General features: G+C 42.8%; 1 protein-coding gene across 2 annotated transcripts in view; it reads left to right on the top strand.

Moving 5' to 3' along the window:
- adgra1b (adhesion G protein-coupled receptor A1b) overlaps nucleotides 1-22,368 on the top strand; it is a 287,261-nt gene that overhangs the window by 109,223 nt on the left and 155,670 nt on the right. For both annotated transcript variants that reach the window (XM_014200102.3, XM_014200092.3), the window contains exons 8-12: nucleotides 779-943; nucleotides 2,129-2,348; nucleotides 2,655-2,804; nucleotides 7,070-7,231; nucleotides 7,786-7,992. In XM_014200102.3, the coding sequence (XP_014055577.2) occupies nucleotides 779-943; nucleotides 2,129-2,348; nucleotides 2,655-2,804; nucleotides 7,070-7,231; nucleotides 7,786-7,992 (904 nt within the window). The remainder of the gene's footprint in view (nucleotides 1-778; nucleotides 944-2,128; nucleotides 2,349-2,654; nucleotides 2,805-7,069; nucleotides 7,232-7,785; nucleotides 7,993-22,368) is intronic.

Raw genomic sequence — 22,368 nt, 5'->3', positions numbered from 1 at the left:
ATTGGTGGAAAAAGCCACAGGGAACTATAGATTATGTCGCTGAATAAATATTTCTTGCATATCCTCTGTTCAGAAGCACTGTCAAGGATTATTCTCCGGCACTCAACAACTAATCATTTTTTTACTGTGGAAGATTTGAGTGCCTTCTCTTGCCTGTCATTTATAATTTGAATGTCAACTGTCACACACCCATGGCATAGTGTTGATCCTAAGTCGAATTTGACAAGTCATGTTTTTTGGGGAAAGCGCGGCTGCTATTATTCAGCAACACTGAACGCTGCTTAACAAAAGTGTGGAGCAAAGCAGTCAATGCTCTGAGGTGCCACATGGAAATGTAGATTTTATGGCAAATATTATGCATAACTAATAAAAAATACAGTTGGCTTGACGCTGAGAAATATTTCCATGGAGATAGTGGTTCTTGCTTAGCAGTTTGTTGGGTTTATTTTCACATGTATCACAAGGTGCGTTCTCTCAATTGATGTATTTAAAAAATAGCATAAATCCAATCATTTATATAATTTGTCTGTTGTAATTGTCATGTATGCATCCTTTATATAACCATGGATGTCCGATTCAATTAGATATCCTCCTTACAAAGGAGATATGCTCCATTTAAGTATCAATCACCAATGGCATGTCACGACCACAGCTATAAGTCATCATAACATCACTATTCTAAGTTTCACAGTTGTCTCTTGAACTGAGTAGTTCTTGTGCGGTTAGCAGAAAGACGCACGCACGCATGCACACAAATCTTTCTTCTTCTCTCCTCCAGTGAAGTCATCCTCTCCAACATCGACCACAACCTGTCTGGCAACTGGGAGTGCCAAGTGACCAGTTCCCGTGGCAACAGGTCCAGACAGATGGAGATCGTTGTGTTGGAGACGTCAGCGCCCTATTGCTCAGCAGACAGGGTCAGCAACAACAAGGGAGACTTCAGGTAAGTGCTTTGACCAGACCAGACACAAGGACCTCTTCGGGTCAAGGCTAAATGTTAATGTCAAAGATCAGCTACAGTGCAGCAAGGTGGCTAAAAACATGCCTGACCTTATGTGGGCATTCAAGAAGACAGAGTGTTATGAGAAAATGAAATGTGAAAGCCCAATGACTCACTAAACTCAGCTCTGCTCAAATAGGAAACTACTGTAGAATGTTAGATAACAAAGAAAGTAAACAGTCAAATGAAAAACATATCCTTGGAATGCAAGTACTGTTTAGCTAGCAATTATCCCTACAAATTAGGAAAGCTCTGTGTTTCATATCAATCAACAAAAGGCAAATACATATGTACCGAGCTTTATAGCTGCCTATAAAACAGTCCAATTAGTCTTTGACTGGCTCTCCATGAGACCTGGGTTCAAAAACTTTGAGTATTTGCTTCAGTCTTCCTGGAGTGCCATATGGGAGGGGTTTTACTATGTTGGGACTATTCAATTGGTGCCATTGCATCAGGCAAGCTCAGTCAATTACAGATAAAAGTATTTGAAAAGATTGCAAATGGTATTTGAACCCAGGTCTGCTTTCCACCTCTCCCTCCGTCTTCCTCCCTGTCTATCTGGAAGACTTGAGAAGTTTACTTTTTCTCTCCCTCCTGTCTTGTTTTCGTGTATGGTATGCTCCATTGTTGTGCGTTTCTCCTGTACTTTACAGCCCACTTCCAGTGCAGCGAGCAGAGAGGCTTTGTTTCTGCCCAGCAGTGACGTAATGGGCTGGAAAATGAGAGCCTTTTTTGTTGGGGGGAAATTAGTGCCATACATTACTAAGTAGCCGGTGCCGTGATGAAGGGGAGAATGCCAGACAGATTCCTCACGAACACAACAGATTTCTCCTCAGTCTCTCTTCAATTTACTCTTGTTTTCACTTCATGAAAAATGGCCAAATGTACATTGTGAAATGAAATAAGCTTGTTTTTTTAGGGTATTTTCAGGGTATAGACTGCAGTAAGATTAAAATGTAATATGCAGTGCCATTATGATTGTTTACTTGTTATGCATATCAACAGCAGATCAACAGTATATGATAACTTAGTAATAACAAAGCAAAGTGTCACATATGATGTCATCGGGAAATCAAGGTTTATGGTGGATCATGGTGACAAGGATATTGATACCATGTCTTGTGACAGGTGGCCAAAGACCCTGGCAGGGTTATTGGCCTTCCTGCCCTGTGCTCCATCTACATTTGGATCTGCCCCACACCCTTCCGGTGCCTCTTCACACCACCTCACTCAGAGGGAGAAGAAGGCCTGGCGACGCTGTGACCGGGCAGGCCAGTGGGCAGAGGACGACTATACCCAGTGCCCGTATGCCAGCGAGGTGACCCGTGTACTGCACGAGCTCACCCAGGTAGGACAGCAATTCACTCCGCAAATCTCACCTTTAACCCAGGAGAGTCAGGCACGGAACTCTCACCTTACATCCACATTATTATCTGAAACATCGATTTCCGGCTTTTTCTCACTAGCAGAAACAAAGCGAGACAAGGGGGGGGGTTGAAAACTGAACAATCTTCAATTATAATGTCCGTGCTTAGCATTTTGAAATGTTATTTAAGGTAATATCTTGCTTAATTTATGCCCATATGCATATATGAAATGCATCAAAATCCAAGTGATCTAGTCTCTTCTAACCCAACCACTGTTCTGTTTCCAGATGACCATCAACACCAGTAATGCCCAGCCGTTAGCCCAGCAGCTGGTAGCCTTCACCAGCAGGGCAGGGGACTTCAGCGATGTGATGGATGTCGTCTTTGTCACACACCTGGTGGAGAGGCTGACTCGCCTAGTGGGCCAGCGCAGAGACGTACGTATGATAGCAGCACTTATCTGCTGCTCACACACACAGAAGGTTGCACGCACGCACTCACGTACACACACACACACACACACACACACACACACACACACACACACCTATGCGCGCTCACGCACAAACACACAAATAACAAACACACACAGCACTTAGCCTTAGCATCCATCCAGCAGTCCACTAAAACGTTATAATGTGTTTGATCACACACTCTAAGTTCAAGGAATGATACAATGAAGAACCCAAGCTGTTTTCTTTGGACGAGCGGTTTATAGTCCAATGAAAGGAACATATGAATGGCTGTCTCGTTTTGCTCCGGTAGCTGGCTAGTCTACTCCAGCCCCATAAATGCTAGACTTTGGGTGCTAATTTCGCTGAGATGTCATCAGTGCGTCAACTTGGTATCATGCCATTTGAAGGGAAACTATACAGTGCCTTGCAATTATGTAAAATTGTGGACGACTAATGAAATACAGAAATATTTAATTTACATAAGTATTCACAGCCTGAGTCAATACTTTGTAGAAGCACCTTTGGCAGTGATTACAGCTGTCGTTCTGGGTACGTTTCCACACTTTTTTCCACATTTTTCCACACCTGGATTGTGCAACATTTGTCCATTATTCTTTTCATAATTCAACAAGCTCTGTCAAATTGGTTGTTGATCATTGCTAGACAACTATTTTCAGGTCTTGCCATAGATTTTCACGAGTCAAAACTGTAACTCGTCCGCTCAGGAACATTCACGGTCTTCTTGGTAAGCAACTCCAGTGTATATTTGGCCTTGTGTTTTAGGGTATTGTCCTGCTGAAAGGTGAATTTATCTCCCAGTGTCTGGTGGAAAGCAGATAATAACAGGTTGTCCTCTAAGATTTTGTCGGTGCTTAGCTCCATACCGTTTAGTTTTTTACTAAACAACTCCCCAGTCCTCACAAGCATACCCATAACATGATGGTACAGAGATGATGTAGTCAATCAAAAATCATATTAAACACTATTATTGCACACAGAGTGAGTCCATGCAATTTACAGTGCATTCAGAAAGTACTCACACCCCTTGACTTTTTCCACATTTTGTTACGCTACAGACTTATTCTAAAATGTATCATCAATTTACACACAATACCCCATAATGACAAAGCAAAATCAGGTTTTTAGACATTTTTGGGAATGTATATAGAAAAACCCCTGAAATATCACATTTACATAAATATTCAGATCCTTTACTCTGTACTTTGTTGAAGCACCTTTGGCAGCGATTACAGCCTCGAGTCTTCTTTGGTATGACGCTACAAGCTTGGCACACCTGTATTTGGGGAGTTTCTCCCATTCTTCTCTGCAGATCCTCTCAAGCTCTGTCAGGTTGGATGGGGAACGTCACTGCACAGCTATTTTCAGGTCTCACCAGAGATGTTCATTCGGGTTCAAGTCTGGGCTCTGACTGGGCCACTCAAGGACATCCAGAGACTTGTCCCGAAGCCACACCTGCGTTGTGTCGCTTAGGGTTGTTGTCCTTTTGGAAGGTGAACCTTCGCCCCAGTCTGAGGCCCTGAGCTCTCTGGAGCAGGTTTTCATCAAGGATCTCTCTGTACTTTGCTCCATTCATCTTTTCCTCGATCCTGACTGGTCTCCCAGTCCCTGCCACTGGAAAACATCCCCACAGCATTATGCTGCCACTACCATACTTCACCATGGTGCCAGGTTTCTTCCAGACATGACGCTTGGCATTCAGGCCAAGGACTTCAATCTTGGTTTCATCAGACCAGAGAATCTTGTTTCTCATGGTCAGAGTCCTTTAGGTGCCTTTTGGCAAATTCCAAGCGGGCTCCCATGCGCCTTTTACTGAGGAGTGGCTTATGTCTGGCCACTCTACCATAAAGGCCTGATTGGTGGATAACTGCCGAGATGGTTGTCCTTCTGGAAGTTTCTCCCATCTCCACAGAGGAACTCTGGAGCTTTGTCAGAGTGACCATCGGGTTCTTGGTCACCTCCCTGACCAAGGCCCTTCTCCCCCAATATCTCAGTTTGCCTGGCGGCCAGCTCTAGGAAGAGTCTTGGTGGTTCCAAACTTCTTCCATTTAATAATGATGGAGGCCGCTGTGTTCTTGGGGACCTTCAATGCTGCAGACATTTGTTGGTACCCTTCTCCAGATCTGTGCCTCAATACAATCCTGTCTCGGAGCTCTACGGACAATTTCTTCAACCTCATGACTTGTGGGACCTTATATAGACGTGTGTGCCTTTCCGAATCATGTTCAATCAAGACCATAGGTGAACTCCATTCCAAGTGTAGTAACACCTCCAGGGCTATCAATGGAAACAGGATGCACCTGAGCTCAATTTCCTGTTTCATAGCAAAGGGTTTGAATACGTCAGTTTCTTAATTTTTTTCTAAAAACCTGTTTTCGCTTTGTCATTATGGGGTATTGTGTATAGATTGTGTGAAATTTCAGCCACGCCCTTTGCTGACAGGTGTATAAAATCGAGCACACAGCCTTGCAACCTCCGTGGAGAAACATTGGCAGTAGAATGGCCAGTCAGCACATTTCGTCCCTGGTAAAGCTGCCCGGGTCAACTGTAAGGGCTGTTATTGTGAAGTGGAAACATCTAGGAGCAACAACGGCTCAGCCGCAAAGTGGTAGACCACACAAGTTCAGAGACCAAGACTGGCGAGTGCTGATGTGCGTAGCGCGTAAAAATTGTCTGTCCTCTTTTGCGACACTCACTACAGAGTTCCAAACTGCCTCTGGAAGCAGCGTCAGCGGAAGAGCTGTTCGTCGGGAGCTTCATGAAATGGGTTTCCAAGACTGAGCAGCCGCACACAAGCCTAAGATAAAAATGTGCAATGCCTAGCATCTGCTGGAGTGGTGTAAATCTTGCTGCCATTGGACTCTGTAGTAGTGGAAACGTGTTCTCTGGCGTGATGAATCATGCTTCACCATTTGGCAGTTCGACTGACGAATCTGGGTTTGGCAGATGCCAGGAAAATGCTACCTGCCCCAATGCAGTGCAAGCTGTAAAGTTTGGTGGAGGAGGAATAATGGTCTCGGGCTGTTTTTCATGGATCAGGCTAGGCCCCTTAGTTCCAGTAAAGGGAAATCTTAATGCTACAGCATACAATGACATTCTAGACGATTTTTCCAACTTTGTGGCAACCGTTTGGGTAAGGCACTTTCCTGTTTCAGCATGACAATGCTCCCTTGCACAAAGTGAGGTCCATACAGAAATGGTTTGTCGAGATCGGTGTGGAAGAACTTGACTGGCCTGCACAGAGCCCTGACCTCAACCCCATCAAACACCTTTGGGATGAATTGGAACGCCAACTGCGAGCCAGGCCTAATCGCCCCCAACATCAGCGCCCAACCTCACTAATGCTCTTGGGGCTGAATGGAAGCAAGTCCCCGCAGCAATGCTCCGACATCTAGTGGAAAGCCTTCCCAGAAGAGTGGAGACTGTTATTGCAGCAAAGGGGTGACCAACTCCATATTAATGCCTATGATTTTGAAATTAGATGTTCGACGATGTGGTATTGTGTGTAGGCCACGCTGTATGAAACTGATCAGTCGGTAGCTTAAATGGAAGTAGCAGCAGATTCACATATATCCCGATTTGAGAAACTGTACTTTATGCTTCATGTACTCACAGTTCAGGAGTAAAGGCGTCTTATCCTGCCACCATACAGCCTATACTAGCCTTCAATATATTTTGAAAAGCGGTGCACTTTACATCTTACTTTTTTTCTTGGTTGTGACAATAATGCACCTGAGAGGTGTGGTGATTAAGAGATAATACCCCCTTAACCAATTCAAAATGTCTTTCCTCTATACGATTTAAGACAACTACAGGGTCTGGGCACACAGGTCAGAGGAGTGTGTTGGAATTGTAATTGGCTTTTTCTGTGAGAAGATCATTATTTGGAGCTCTCATCTCCGAGCCACTTGCCATAGGTTAAACACAGTCATACTAGAAAACCTACCAACACTTGGATTCCCAGATACACAATGATTAATGCCAACCCAATCTCTCCACAGAACAGTTAGATTAAAAAACTCTGACGTTGATGTAAATAGTTCAACTGTCATCACAATGAAGTGATTATGCCCCATTGGAGCCGCTAATCTAAATTAAATCTTTATATAATGAATAAAGTCACCATCACCACCCTCAGCAATCCGTTTTGGTATAATAAATGGCTTTTCTTTAGTGGATGTGATAGATGTTAATGACAGATCTACTTTCTCTCTACCTGAATCATGTAGCTAGGGGACTATATCTCTGACATAGCCAGTAACATGATGCTGGTGGAGGAACACATCCTGTGGATGGCTCAGAACGAGGCCAGGGCATGTACTCGCATCGTCCAGTGTGTGGAACGCATCGCCGACCTGGCTCTCACCATAGACACGCAGGTCATATCAAAGGTAGGTAGACAAACATCAAATGCACTTAAATGTCTATAAATTACATTTTAACCCCTTAAAGGATACAGGTGTTGGATCTGACCAGTATTGTCTCAGCAAAAGAATCCTGCAGCAATAGGATTTTAACGTTTAGTCCATTCACACTTTTCCGCAGATGTAATGTTGCTTGATCGTGGTTAGGCTTTTAGCTGGTCAAAATTAGGCTTCATGAAAAGTGCAGTACTGTTAATGTAGCCGTGTGTTAGTGCGGGTGTTCAATGAATTTCTGTAATTCCTGCAACCCCGGGAAAATTCTCAGCGACAACAGAGTGATCAAATTAAGATCCAATATCTGCACCTTATAAAGTGTTACCAAGATTGGTTTCAGAATCAAAGCTAGTTCATCATTATTTTAGTCTCACAACTCAGCATGAGCAGCACTTTGGTTTTGTTTCGTCAACATCTTTTTTTTTGGTTGATTCAACACAAAATGACAATTTCAATGATCAGCAATTTCTGTTCAGACCCGGAGGATAACCTCACTCCACCCTCCCTATCACTCTGTCTCCATCCAGGTGTCTCCTAACATAGCCCTGGAGGCCTTTTTGATCAGGCCGTCTAACTTCCAGGGTCTTTCGTGTACGGCAGGACAGAGAGCTCCCCTTCCACCCCTCTCTAGTCAGAGGGCCGATGGGGACCAGGATGCCATCGGGGACCTGCTGCTCAACTTCAAATGTCACCCGGTCAACGGCAGCGGCTCCCCTGCCAGCCAACTCCGCAAGGTACACTACATAGAAATAGAATGGCTTGATAATAAAGCACACTCTGAATGATGAAATTCCTGCTTTTACTCCCTGGTTAATGGGTATAGCATCCACTCAATATTGCCGCTGGTCCCCCTATTAAAGACTGTTGACATGAATGCGGATGTCTGTTCTAGGAATTATACTGTACTTCTATGGTACAGTAAGAGTTAATCACAGATTGGACATTTATTTCTGTCCAAAAGTTTCTCTGTCTATATTTTTGTTCATAATGCAGCTTATTATGGTAAATAATGAAATGCACCCACTGCTCGTTGTGGAAGAATAACAGGGCAGGGCTCCTGTCTGGCAGAGTTGATGGTGTCTATTACTCTCCATAAATTGACATCCTGTTTTGGTGCCATGGCATGGTGTAAATCAGCCGTGATAGGCTGCGCTGTAAAGTGGGAGGAGTGGGGATTGGTGGGGTAGTTTTGAAGTCAGAGTATGCAGGCCATTCCCCCCTGATGGATACTGTGGCCTTGTATCCCTGTCACACTAAATCACTGTTATCCTGTCATAACGGCTGCTGGCCCATCCCAATTGACAGATGACAGCTTACGGTCTACAGATGCAGACAGGGAAAAACACTCCTCTGGCATTGAAGGGGCATTGTTTTGCAATATTTCAGTAGGTAGTTATACCCTTCAGCTACTGTGTGTGTGTGCGCGTGCGGATGTGTGTCTGCGTGTTTCTGTGTGTTTGTTAACTATGTCCTATTCAGATTAGATTAGCCAGTCTACTGTGTTCAGCTATTATTTAGCTTGGTCGGAGGGCCCAGTGCAGCTATGCAGGGTTCTGAGATAAAATAGCCATGGGGAGAAAAGCAACATAGTCCTTTAATGACTAAGCTGTCCCTTTGTGATTATCAATGACAGAGGTTGAGAGTATGACAAGGCTTATAGAAGTGAACAAATTCCAAACCAAACCTGTGTGGCTTGATAGACAGGGAGTGATTGTCATTGATTGTGAGGGGCACTCAGAGCAGTAGTGAGGCTACTTAGGGTGGGGGATGCTGCCAGCCAGCCATCTCTCAGCCCTCTCTCTCTCAGCCCTCTCTCTCTCTCTCTCTCTCTCTCAGAGCCCTCTCTCTCTCAGAGCCCTCTCTCTCTCTCAGCCCTCTCTCACTCTCAGACCTCTCACTCTCAGACCTCTCACTCTCAGACCTCTCACTCTCAGACCTCTCTCAGCCCTCTTTCTCAGCTCTCTCTCTCTTTCTCTCTGTCTCTCTCTCTGCCTCTCTCTCCGAACTAGACTTTTTTAAACCCTGGCACTGGACTCTTCCTTGCTCTCCTCTGCTCTGGGAGTACAACCCTCCGACGTGGCACTGCATATGCGAAGGCCCCTCCAATTACTGCTGATCTGGCACAGCCTCACAGGCCCTTTCTCACTTCACTATAACAGCCGCCCTGGCAGCCCCTCACATCCACTGTTTAGAGGGCGCTTTTCCACTCCAGTAATTTCTCATGTAGGCATCTGGTAGGATTGTTTTGTGCATAGGAATGCCATTTACAGGATTAGAATAGGAATCCTGGAGAAATCAGTTTACTGTTATTGGGTTATTTTCTTGTGGAAAACAATGGCAGTCAACCAGGAATAACTGCAATATGCTATTGCTACATGACAATAGCAATTGTTTGTGTCTCTCACCAAATGAGGGATGAAAGTGCTGGACAGCTAGTCATCCTGATGTAGACAACAGTTATGTTGGGATTCCCCCCTTTGAATTCCAATATGGTGGGTACTGGCACGTCCCTAGGCAAGGCTTCTCCCATTGAGGGGCAATTCAACTTCTGGGTGTAGTGCCTCCCGGTGGCTGGAGGTGTAGGTGCAGGGGAGTTGCAGGGCTCAGCGGTTCCCTTTGATTGTCCCACTGCTCAGTAAAACCGACTCAGACCTCCAACATCCTTTAGGAGGAGAGGCTGCTTCCACTCATATCACCGTTCCCATCCCTCCTTTCCGCAGTATATTGTCTCATGCATAGAACACCGCACGTTTGGATTAATTGTAGAACACCCCCTTTCTGTGCTGTGGTTAGTTCAGTGTACTCTGCTGGTGTTTAACTGTAGAACCACTAAAGCAGTAATTTTTACTGCTCGTGATTATTTATTTTTGATTTTTTTCCTCTGCCATTTTTTAGCTCATGCCGCCCTCCGTCCTTGACTTTTCCTAACTAAGTCTATATAACACACTGCTATTGTCAATTTCACACATATTTTCACACCAATTTCATACACATAACAACAGTTTTAATAAATGAAGTAAAGGATCATAGGGAGAATGGGTAAGTTAATGAGCGAGGAGAAGCGAAAGAAGTGTAATCACCAATTGTGAATGAAGAACACGTCAGGCCTCAGCCGGATCGCCAGGTTTTTACGCCCAGCCAGCGCGTCAGGCTGCTGCGCGTCTGCCGGATCATCGGACTCCCACGCCTCAGCGGATCAACAGGCTTTTACGCCTCAGCCGGATTGTCGGGCTCCTATACCTCAGCCGGCTTGCCAGGCTCCCATGCCTCTGCCGGTTCGTCGGGAGTTTACGCCCGGCCGGCTTGTCCAGCACCCGTGCCTCAGCCGGGGGCCTGTTACCTGTCTGTTCTTCATTAAAATTTTCAACTCCCTGTACCTGCTTCCCATCTCCAGCGTCGGTCCTTACAAATGGGTGAAGATGCACACAAGCACGAGCTGACAATAATTTACTATTTTTGACTGCTGTCATATCAACAGTTATACGTTATAATGCAATTGCTATTGCTTTTTTGCCAAGTTTCACTATTTATCAAGGTGACTTGCCGCTTATAATGATGTTTACATGCTGACCACACCGCTCGCGTTGCAAAATAAATTTACACATACAGTACCAGTCAAAAGTTTGGACACATCTACTCATTCAAGGGTTTTACTTTATTTTTACTATTTTCTACATTGTAGAATCATGTAGTAACCAAAAAAGTGTTAAACAAATCAAAATATATTTTAGATTTTAGATCCTTCAAATAGGCACCATTTGCCTTGATGATAGCTTTGCACACTGTTGGCATTCTCTCAACCAGCTTCATGAGGAATGCTTTTCCAACAGTCTTGAAGGAGTTCACAGATATGCTGAGCACTTGTTGGCTGCTTTTCCTTCACTCTGCAGTCCAACTCATCCCAAACCATCTCAATTGGGTTGATGTTGGGTGATTGTGGAGGCCAGGTCGTCTGATGCAGCACCATCACACTCCATCTTGGTCAAATAGACCTTACACAGCCTGGAGGTGTGTTTTGGTTCATTGTCCTGTTGAAGAACAAATGATAGTCCCACTAAGCGCAAACCAGATGGGATGACATACCGCTGCAGAATACTGTGGTAGCCATGCTGGTTAAGTGTGCCTTGAATTCTAAATAAATCACTGACAGTGTCAACAGCAAAGCACCATCACACCTCCTTCTCCATGCTTCACGGTGGGAACCACACATGCGGATGTCATCCGTTCACCAACTCTGCGTCTCACAAAGACATGGCAATTGGAACCAAACATCTCAAATTTGGACTCATCACACCCAAGGACAGATTTCCACAGTGATCACAGATGATTCACACAGTGTCTTCTGAACAGTTGATATTGAGATGTGTCTGTTACTTGAACTCTGTGAAACATTTATTTGGACTACAATCTGAGGTGCAGTTAACTCTAATGAACTTGTCCTCTGCAACAGAGGTAACTCTGGTTCTTCCCGTCCTGTGGCAGTCCTCATGAGAGCCAGTTTTATCATAGCGCTTGATAGTTTTTACGACTGCACTTGAAGAAACTTTCAAAGTTCTTGCAATTTTCCACATTGACTGAACTTCATGTCTTAAAGTAATGATGGACTGTCGTTTCTCTTTGCTTATTTGAGCTGTTCTTGCCATAATATGGAGCCAGCCCTATTTGGTAAAAGACCATATTCTGTATACCACCCCTGCCTTGTCCCAACACAACTGATTAGCTCAAACACATTAAGAAGGATAGAAATTCCACAAATTAACTTTTAACAAGGCACAGCTGTTAATTGAAATGCATTCCAGGTGACTACTTCATGAAACTGGTTGAGAGAATGCCAAGAGTGTGCAAAACTGTCATCGAGGCAAAGGGTGGCTACTATATTTTGCTTTGTTTATCACTTTTTTGGTTACTACATGATTCCATGTGTGTTATTTCATAGTTTTGATGTTTTCACTGTTGTTCTACAATGTAGAAAATAGTAAAAATAAAGAAAAACCCTTGAATGAGTAGGTGTGTCCAAACTTTTGACTGGTACTGTAGATGTTATTCAATCATTGCACCCATACTGCTCGCGGGCGTCAACGAGCATCTGTGTAGCCAGGCACTAAAATAGAACTTGGTTTTGTCTGTGACGCTTGACTCGCTGCATGTCCCGCCTCTCCCATTACCTCATTGGTTTTTAGGAGCATATACCCACGTGCCATCTCCTCATTGGTTTTTAGGAGCATATACCCACATGGGTGATTAAAAGATGAACTGAGGTCCACAGCCCAGTTGGTAGTGGTAATGGACCTTAAAGTTGGTTGCCAACTGCTATATAAAGTCAAAAGAAGATGAAGAATCCTGAAGGAGGAGAGATTACTAGAAATGAACTCGGTTTACCCTTTTATCTGTGGATTAGTTGTCAGAGTAGAGGACCTTGTGCATTTCAGGTAAAATAACAACCCAATGTTTTTATCCCAGGACAAATTAGCCAGCAACAGCAAGCTAACTAGCTAAATTTCCATAAATGTTTAATGCTTTTCGACCTGTCCTCTATTTGTTTTGATATTTCAACGTGCGTGTCCTGATTGCGTCTGGTGTGGGTGGACAAAATCAACATGCGCACGATGGCGGTCTGGTCAGCATGTTAGGCTACTGATGTTTTCATAATTTGACCGAGTGTCTTTTGACCGTACTTCTTGGTGGTTGGGATATTTTTATTTGATTTTGTCATTGTAAAAACAAGCTGTTCCCATGTTCCAACGCATATGCTTTCTGTTTCATAGTATTAACAAAGGCACTCCACAAAAATGTTTTATTGAACATATAGCCTACAGTAACATAAACTAATGAAAATGCTATTGTGCTATTTGAAATGAAGTACAAATTATATTCTAATGTTACCCAAGGCCTTCACAAACAAATGATTATTTTTGCTATAGCATATATGAAATATATGAATTACTCTGTTAGAATGTTTCTGTCAGATTGACTGCTCTTTAGCTTGAAGGGGGGTCCATCAACGCCCAGCTGTTCTAGTGTTAAGCCATAGTGCTTTTTTATCCACCGCTCTCTGAGTGTCTGATCTCCTCTCTCTCACTAGCTGTGTCTCATGCACGTTTAGTGCTGTGCCAGGTTAAACTGAACTATGGCACAAAGCCCATGCACATCCAAACGAGAGGCATAGCGTCAGCATTGCACTACGCATGCATGCGCACAGACACACACACACATGCTAGATGCCAGACCACAGCCACCAGCTCCATCCAACACAAATGGTTTCAAATGTCTGGCTGGTTGCTAATTGGGTTGGATAACAGTGAAGTAGGAGGACTCTGGTTTGTGGATTTCCTCAAAAGAATTCCACTCAAAGACCACACACTCCCCCCCCCATACCACTCTGCCAAGCTGCACAGTTAGTTTTTGCCTTTTTACTTCCAACAGAATGTCTAATAACAGAATATCAGGTGCATCATACAGTATCGTATAGAGTCTGCCAATAAACTACTGTACTATTTCATATGAAAACACAAAAATGGCTATAATCATGCATTTAGTTTAATTTCAAACAGTTTGCATGCCTAATAGAGATTAGTTTTAGAGAGGAGAAACATTCTCAGGGACTCAATCTGTGACAGAAAGCTAATGATACTGTCTTTGATAAGCTCACCTGAGTTTAACTTGACATCGTTCATATTATTACCTACTTATCATCAAAGCAGATTATCTTTCAGTGCCATCTGGTAAACATAATTCATCTCATCTGATGTAATTTCCCACAAGCATTTTTCTACGTTGTTTTATGTTATGTCCTTAATTTAAATGCTGATCAATCTTTGTTTTGACAGTGAATCTGATTCTTCGAAAATGCCTGAATAGGTTTTGGTTCAAAGTCTGACAATTAGACAGCTAGGCAGACATTTTCCGCCTAATCGCACACTCATGCGTAAATAACAGTTTTGAATAGTGGGGCATTGCAATAATCCCAAATATGTTTGGAATACTGTTGCTCATGATGTTTGCCTTGCATTTTGACATTGTTTAATTTAAATGACAGCATTAAAAGAGCAGTTTCAAAATATCACACCTACAAGTATTGTGAGTAATACAGTGTTTTCAGGCACTGTGAAGGTGAGATTAAAAATGTCTGCTAGAATCCCAGTGATGTCTTTTTTGCTTACCATGGTAGTGCTCCTCTATGTGGAACAGATTTTGAACACATTGAAGTGCCCCATATTTCAAAGATGTATTTAGCAACGATCATCTAAATTGTTTAAAGGTTTAAAAGACTATCCTAATAAATGCAACATTTGGACAATGATGAATAGACTTGTAACTTTTTGAATAAAAAAATCCATCAGATATTGACTGAATTATAGCACATACAGTTGAAGTCGGAAGTTTACATACACTTAGGTTGGAGTCATTAAAACTCGTTTTTCAACCACTCCACAAATTTCTTGTTAACAAACTATAGTTTTGGCAAATCGGTTAGGACATCTACTTTGTGCATGACACAAGTAATTTTTCCAACAATTGTTTACAGACAGATTATCCTCTTGGGGCTAGGTGGGACGCTAGCGTGCCACCTGTGGTGCACTCCATCAACAGCAGGTGCATTTCAAGAGCGGCAAATTTGAATCCAAATAAATGTCAAAATTCAAATTTTTCAAAAATACAACTATGTTACACCATTTGAAAGATAAACATCTCCTTAATCTAACCACGTTTTACGATTTCAAAAAGGTTTTACGGCGAAAGCATAAATTTAGAGTATGTTAGGACAGTACATTTACAAGAGTTGTGTGTAATGTTTTGTCAAGTCAAAGACAGGGTCACCAAAACCATAAAACCAGCTAAAATGATACACTAACCTTTTACAATCTCCATCAGATGACACTCCTAGGACATTATGTTAGACAATGCATGCATTTTTAGTTCTATCAAGTTCATATTTATATACAAAAACAGCGTTTTACTATGGCATTGATGTTGAGGAAATCGTTTCCCTCCAATAACCGGCAGTCAAGTCAGCGTCACAAATTAAATAATTAAAATTAGAAAACATTGGTAAAATATTATATTGTCATTTAAAGAATTATAGATTTACATCTTTTGAACGCAATCAACTTGCCAGATTTAAAAATAACCTTACTGGGAAATCACACTTTGCAATAATCTGAGCACTGTGCCCAGAAAAATACGCGTTGCGATACAGACTAGACGTCATGTTGGGGAGATCTAAAATCGAAAATACTATGTAAATAATCCATTACCTTTGATTCTCTTCATCAGATGTCACTTCCAGGTATCACAGGTCCATAACGAATGTAGTTTTGTTCAAAAAAGCTCATCATTTATGTCCAAAAATCTCCGTCTCGTTAGCACATGATGTAAGCCAGCCGGACTTCTCGTCATGAACGAGGGGAAAAAATATATTTCCGTTCGTTCAAACATGTCAAACGTTGTATAGCATAAATCATTAGGGCCTTTTTTAACCAGAACATGAATAATATTCAAGGTGGACGAATGCATAGCCTTTTATAACGTATTGGAACGAGGGTACCCAACATGAAGTAGCGCGCCAGGTGTCTAATGGGACATCACCGTTCCATGGCTCTTGTTCGGTCAGATCTCCCTCCAGAAGACTCAAAACACTTTGTAAAGGCTGGTGACATCTAGTGGAAGCAATAGGAAGTGCCAAAATATTCCTAAACCCCTGTGTTTTTCAATGGGATAGGTTTAAAATCAATACAACACATCAGGTATCCACTTCCTGTCAGAAAATGTCTCAGGGTTTTGCCTGCCAAATGAGTTCTGTTATACTCACAGACACCATTCAAACAGTTTTGGAAACTTTAGAGTGTTTTCTATCCATATATAATAAGTATATGCATATTCTAGTTACTGGGTAGGATTAGTAACCAGATTAAATCGGGTACATTTTTTTTATCCAGACGTGCAAATGCTGCCCCCTAGACCCAACAGGTTATTTCACTTATAATTCACTGTATCACAATTCCAGTGGGTCAGAAGTTTACATACACTAAGTTGACAGTGTCTTTAAACAGATTGGAAAATTCCAGAAAATGTTGTCATGGCGTTAGAAGCTTCTGATAGGCTAATTGACATAATTTGAGTCAATTGGAGGTGTACCTGTGGATGTATTTCAAGCTCTACCTTCAAACTCAGTGCCTCTTTGCTTGACATCATGGGAAAATCAAAAGAAATCAGCCAAGACCTCATAAAAAAAATTGTAGACCTCCACAAGTCTGGTTCATCCTTGGGAGCAATTTCCAAACACCTGAAGGTACCACGTTCATCTGTACAAACAATAGTACGCAATTATAAACACCATGGGACCACGCAGCTGGCATACCGCTCAGGAAGGAGACGCGTTCTGTATCATAGAGATGAACGTACTTTGGTGTGAAAAGTGCAAATCAATCCCAGAACAACAGCAAAGGACCTTGTGAAGATGCTGAAGGAAACAGGTACAAAAGTATCTATGTCCACAGTAAAACAAGTCCTATATCGACATAACCTGAAAGGCCGCTCAGCAAGGAAGAAGCCACTACTCCAAAACCGGCATAAATGAGCCAGACTACGGTTTGCAACTGCACATGGGGACAAAAATTGTACTTTTCGTACAAAAATAGAACTGTTTGGTCATAATGACCATCGTTATGTTTGGAGGAAAAAGGGGGAGGTTTGCAAGCCGAAGAACAACATCCCAACTGTGAAGCGCGGGGGTGGCAGCATCATGTTGTTGTGGGGGTGCTTTGCTGCGGGAAGGACTGGTGCACTTCACAAAATAGATGGCATCATGAGGAGGGAAATTTATGTGGATATATTGAAGCAACATCTCAAGACATCAGTCAGGAAGTTAAAGCTTGGTCGCAAATGGGTCTTCCAAATGGACAATGACCCGAAGCATGCCTCCAATGTTGTGACAAAATGGCTTAAGGACAACAAAGTCAAGGTATTGGAGAGGCCATCACAAAGCCCTGACCTCAATCCTATAGAAAATTTGTGGGCAGAACTGAAAAAGTGTGTGCGAGCAAGGAGGCCTACAAACCTGATTCATTTACACCAGCTCTGTCAGGAGGAATGGGCCAAAATTCACCCAACTTATTGTGGGAAGCTTGTGGAAGAGTACCCGAAACGTTTGTCCCAAGTTAAACAATTTAAAGGCAATGCTACCAAATACTAATTGAGTGTATGTAAACTTCTGACCCACTGGGAATGTAATGAAAGAAATAAAAGCTGAAATACATAATTCTCTCTACTATTATTCTGACAGTTCACATTCTTAAAATAAAGTGGTGATCCTAACTGACCTAAGACAGGGAATTTTTACTAGGATTAAATGTCAGGAATTGTGAAAAACTGAGTTTAAATGCATTTGGCTATGCTATATGTAAACTTCTGACTTCAACTGTAAAACAATGTACAAGCACAGAGTTCAGGCATTTTGGTCGGAATTCAGGTATTCCATTTATTGTAAAATATCAATGGTATATCAGTTATTTTTTATACTGTGTGATAAAATAAAGACAATTATATGTGCCTCATTTGCATATACTGTGTTTTCGGATAGTATTCAGACGCCTTGACTTTTTCCACATTTTGTTACGTTACACTCTTAATCTGAAATTGATTAAATAAAGAAAAATCCTCAGCAATCTGCCCCATAATGACAAAGCAAAAACAGTTTTTTAGATTTTTTTTTTTTTTACAAAAGTATTAAAAATAAAAAACAGATACCTTATTTACATAAATATTCATACCTTTTGCTATGAGACTCGAAATTGAGCTCAGGTGCGTCCTGTTTCCATTGATCATCCTCGATATTTCTACAACTTCATTGGAGTCCACCTGTGGTAAATGCAATTGATTGGACATAATTTGGAAAAGCACACCCTGTCTATATAAGGTCCCACAGTTGACAGAGCAAAAACCAAACCATGAGGTCGAAGGAATTGTCCGTAGAGCTCCGAGACAGGATTGTGTCAAGGCCCAGATCTAGGGAAGGGTACCAAAACATGTCTGCAGTATTGAAGGTCCACAAGAACACAGTGGCCTCATTCTTTCTTAAATGGAAGAAGTTTGCAACCACCAAGACCAAACTGAACAAACGGGGGAGATGGGCCTTGGTCAGGGAGATGACCAAGAACCCGATGGTCACTGACAGAGCTCTAGAGTTCCTCTGTAGAGATGGGAGATCCTTCCAGAAGGACAACGATCTCTGCAGCACTCCGCCAATCAGACCTTTTATGGTAGAGTGGCCTGAAATGTTGTCTAAAAATCTGTTTTTGCTCTGTCATAATGGGGTATTGTGTGTAAATTGATGAGGGATTTTTTTTGTATTATTCCATTTTAGAATAAGGCTGTCACCTAACAAAATGTGGAAAAAGTCAAATACTTGTGAATACTTTCCGAAGGCACTATATATACTGGTTGTATTAGCATACATGAAAACATTTATATAAAGGGGAGGAACGGAGCTGCAACAACCAAAAACTTGCTCTGTCTAGGCCTACCTGCACTCGCTCACCTGTGCCGTCTGGACTGCTTCATTAATAATGTTATTGTCACGTTATCTTGCATAATTCAACCAGTTTGTCAAGAGAAGGATAACGATACAATTTTAATTCAAAACACTTGACTCTAGGTTACACCTATCTATTCATACTTTACATTGTTTGTGAGATCAGACATAATATCACTATAACCAGTGTTCATTTTCAGAAGTCATTTAAGCGGATCTCATTTATAAACATTTCAACTATATTAAATCATGAATTTTTTCAATTGCACAAAAAATGAACACCACCGAAAATAAATAAAGTTTTCCCTTGACAAAATCCCCGACAAAGCGTTCTTATAGATGCAACGTTAAGCCAATGTACAGTATTTCATTGAACCCATTTCAGCTATGACTGGTTTGTTTGACAGGTCGTTATAAACGTTTCTGTGGTCGTTACGTTAACAGGAAAAAACAAATGGCACAAGCAAGACTGGGAAAGAATCGCCAGAGTAAAATGAAAGATATCAATCCAGCTAAATTTAAGTGACGAGGATTTTGCACCACTCGAACACAGGAAATAGGGGGCTGAAAATAAAATATTCTCAGGTGGGCGGTCATGCGCGTTGCTAATGTATTGCATCATTTTTCATGGCATGGAAGAACAGTTAAAAACTAACTGCATAGCTAAGCCACAGCGACCCAGTAACATCCTACTGTAGGCATAGTGGACAGGCCAGTTAGGACAATATTTATCAATCACTTCTCTCCCCCTTACTCATTGAGCCATAAATAGTGAGGGTATGTGGCTGATCTGGTGGTATATTCTAACCTCCCTCTCTTAATAGCCTTCCTGCTTCATAGAGCTTTAGTGATTTTGAATTACGCTACTGCTAGCCCTTAGTCGCTAAACAGTCACCCTGCAGGTTAGAGCTATGCTACCTCACCTGGGGAACTGTTGCTGCTGGAAATACACAACCACAGGCAGGACAACACACCCACCAAATACCTCATGCTCATGCTTGTTCAATGAACCATAAACAATTAATGAACATGCACCTGTGGAACGGACGTTAAGACACTAACAGCTTACAGACGGTAGGAAATTAAGTTCACAGTTATGAAAACTTAGGACACTAAAGAGGCCTTTCTACTGCTCATCTGCATGAACGTGCTTTAGACATGCTGCAAGGAGGCATGAGGACTGCAGATGTGGCAAGGGCAATACATTGCAATGTCCGTACTGTGAGACGCCTAAGACAGCGCTACAGGGAGACAGGACAGACGGCTGATCATCCTCGCAGTGGCAGACCACATGTAACAACACCTCCACAGGATCAGTACATCCGAACATCACACCTGCGGGACAGGTGCAGGATGGTAACAACAACTACCCGAGTTACACCAGGAATCCACAATCCCTCCATCAGTGCTCAAACTGTCCGCAATAGGCTGAGAGAGGCTGGACTGAGGGCTTATAGGCCTGTTGTAAGACAGGTCCTCACCAGACATCACCGGCAACAACGTCTCCTTTTGGCACAAACCCACCGTCACTGGACCAGACAGGACTGGCAAAAACTGCTCTTCACTGACGGGTTGTGGTTTTGTCTCACCAGGGGTGATGGTCGGATTCGCGTTTATCGTCGAAGGAATGAGCGTTACACCGAGGCCTGTACTCTGGAGCGGGATCGATTTGGAGGTGGAGGGTCCGTCATGGTCTGAGGCGGTGTGTCACAGCATCATCGGACTGAGCTTGTTGTCATTGCTGGCAATCTCAACACTGTGCGTTACAGGAAAGACATCCTCCTCCCTCATGTGGTACCCTTCCTGCAGGCTCATCCTGACATGACCCTCCAGCATGACAATGCCACCAGCCATACTGCTCGTTCTGTGCATTATTTCCTGCAAGACAGGAATGTCAGTGTTCTGCCATGGCCAGTAAAGAGCCCGGATCTCAATCCCATTGAGCACGTCTGGGACCTGTTGGATCGGAGGGTGAGGGCTAGGGCCATTCCCCCCAGAAACTTGCAGGTGCCTTGGTGGAAGAGTGGGGTAACATCTCACAGCAAGAACTAGCAAATCTGGTGCAGTCCATGAGGAGGAGATGCACTGCAGTACGTAATGCAGCTGGTGGCCACACCAGATACTGACTGTTACTTTAGATTTTTACCCCCCCTTTGTTCAGGGACACATTATTCAATTTCTGTTAGTCACATGTCTGTAGAACTTGTTCAGTTTATGTCTCAGTTGTTGAATCTTGTTATTTTCATACAAATATATCCACATGTTAAGTTTGCTGAAAATAAACGCAGTTGACAGTGAGAGGATGTTTCTTTTTTTGCTGAGTTTAGTATTAACTTTTATGCTAAGTGACAGTGAGTGCATACATTTTAGCATGTAAACCCAGCAGAAATTGGACTCACAACCCTGGTATTGTTAGCAGCATGCTCTTAGCAGCGGAGCCATGAATGCCACATAATTATATTATATATATATTTTTTATTTTACCTTTATTTAACTAGGCAAGTCAGTTAAGAACAAATTCTTATTTTCATAATTTTCATAATGCCAGATTGTTCAGACCCCTTTACTTTCCACATTTTCTTACATTACAGCCTTATTCTAAAATGGATTTTAAAAAATCATCAATCTACACACAATACCCCATAATGACAAAGCAAACACAGGTTTTTAGACAGTTTTGCAAATGTATAAAAAAATAAAAATGAAATAGGACATTTGCATAAATATTGAGACCCTTTACTCAGTACTTTGTTGAAGCACCTTTGGCAGCAATTACAGCCTCAAGTCTTCTTGGCTATGACACAACAAGCTTGGCACACCTGTATTTGGGGAGTTTCTCCCATTCTTCTCTGCAGATCCACTCAAGCTTTGTCAGGTTGGATGGGGAGCGTTGCTGCACAGCTATTTTCAGGTCTCTACAGAGATGTTTGATTGGGTTCAAGTCCGGGCTCTGGCTGGGCCACTCAAGGACATTCAGAGACTTGTCCTGATGCCAATCCTGCATTGTCTTGGCTGTGTGCTTAGAGTTGTTGTCCTGTTTGCTCCAGTCTGAGGTCCTGAGCGCTCTGGAGCAGGATTTCCTCAAGGATCCCTCTATACTATGCTACGTTCATCTTTCCCTCGATCCTGACTAGTCTCTCAGTCCCTGCCGCTGAAAAACCTCCCCACATCATGATGCTGCCACCACCATGCTTCACGGTAGGGATAGTGCCTGGTTTCCTTCAGGTGTGACGCTTGGCATTCAGGCCAACGAGATCAATCTTGGTTTCATCAGACCAGAGAATCTTGTTTATCATGGCCTGAGTTGGCCATGTTTATTATGGTTTGTAGTTGTCCAAAAGGTGCCTTTTGGCCCACTCCAAACCAGCTGTCATGTGCCTTTTACTGAGGAGTGGCTTCCGTCTGGCCACTACAATAAAGGCCTGATTGGTAGAGTGCTGCAGAGATGGTTGTCCTTTTGGAAAGTTCTCCCATCTCCACAGAGGAACACTAGATCTCTGTCAGAGGGATCGTCAGGTTCTTGGTCAGCTCCCTGACCAAGGCCCTTCTCCCCTGATTGCTCAGTTTAGCCGGGCGGCCA

The sequence above is a fragment of the Salmo salar genome, chromosome 01 (assembly GCF_965601325.2).
Source record: "Salmo salar chromosome 01, fSalSal1, whole genome shotgun sequence".
Lineage (NCBI taxonomy): Eukaryota > Metazoa > Chordata > Actinopteri > Salmoniformes > Salmonidae > Salmo > Salmo salar.
Note: the sequence above shows the minus strand (reverse complement) of the source record. Positions and strands in the feature narration are given on the sequence as shown.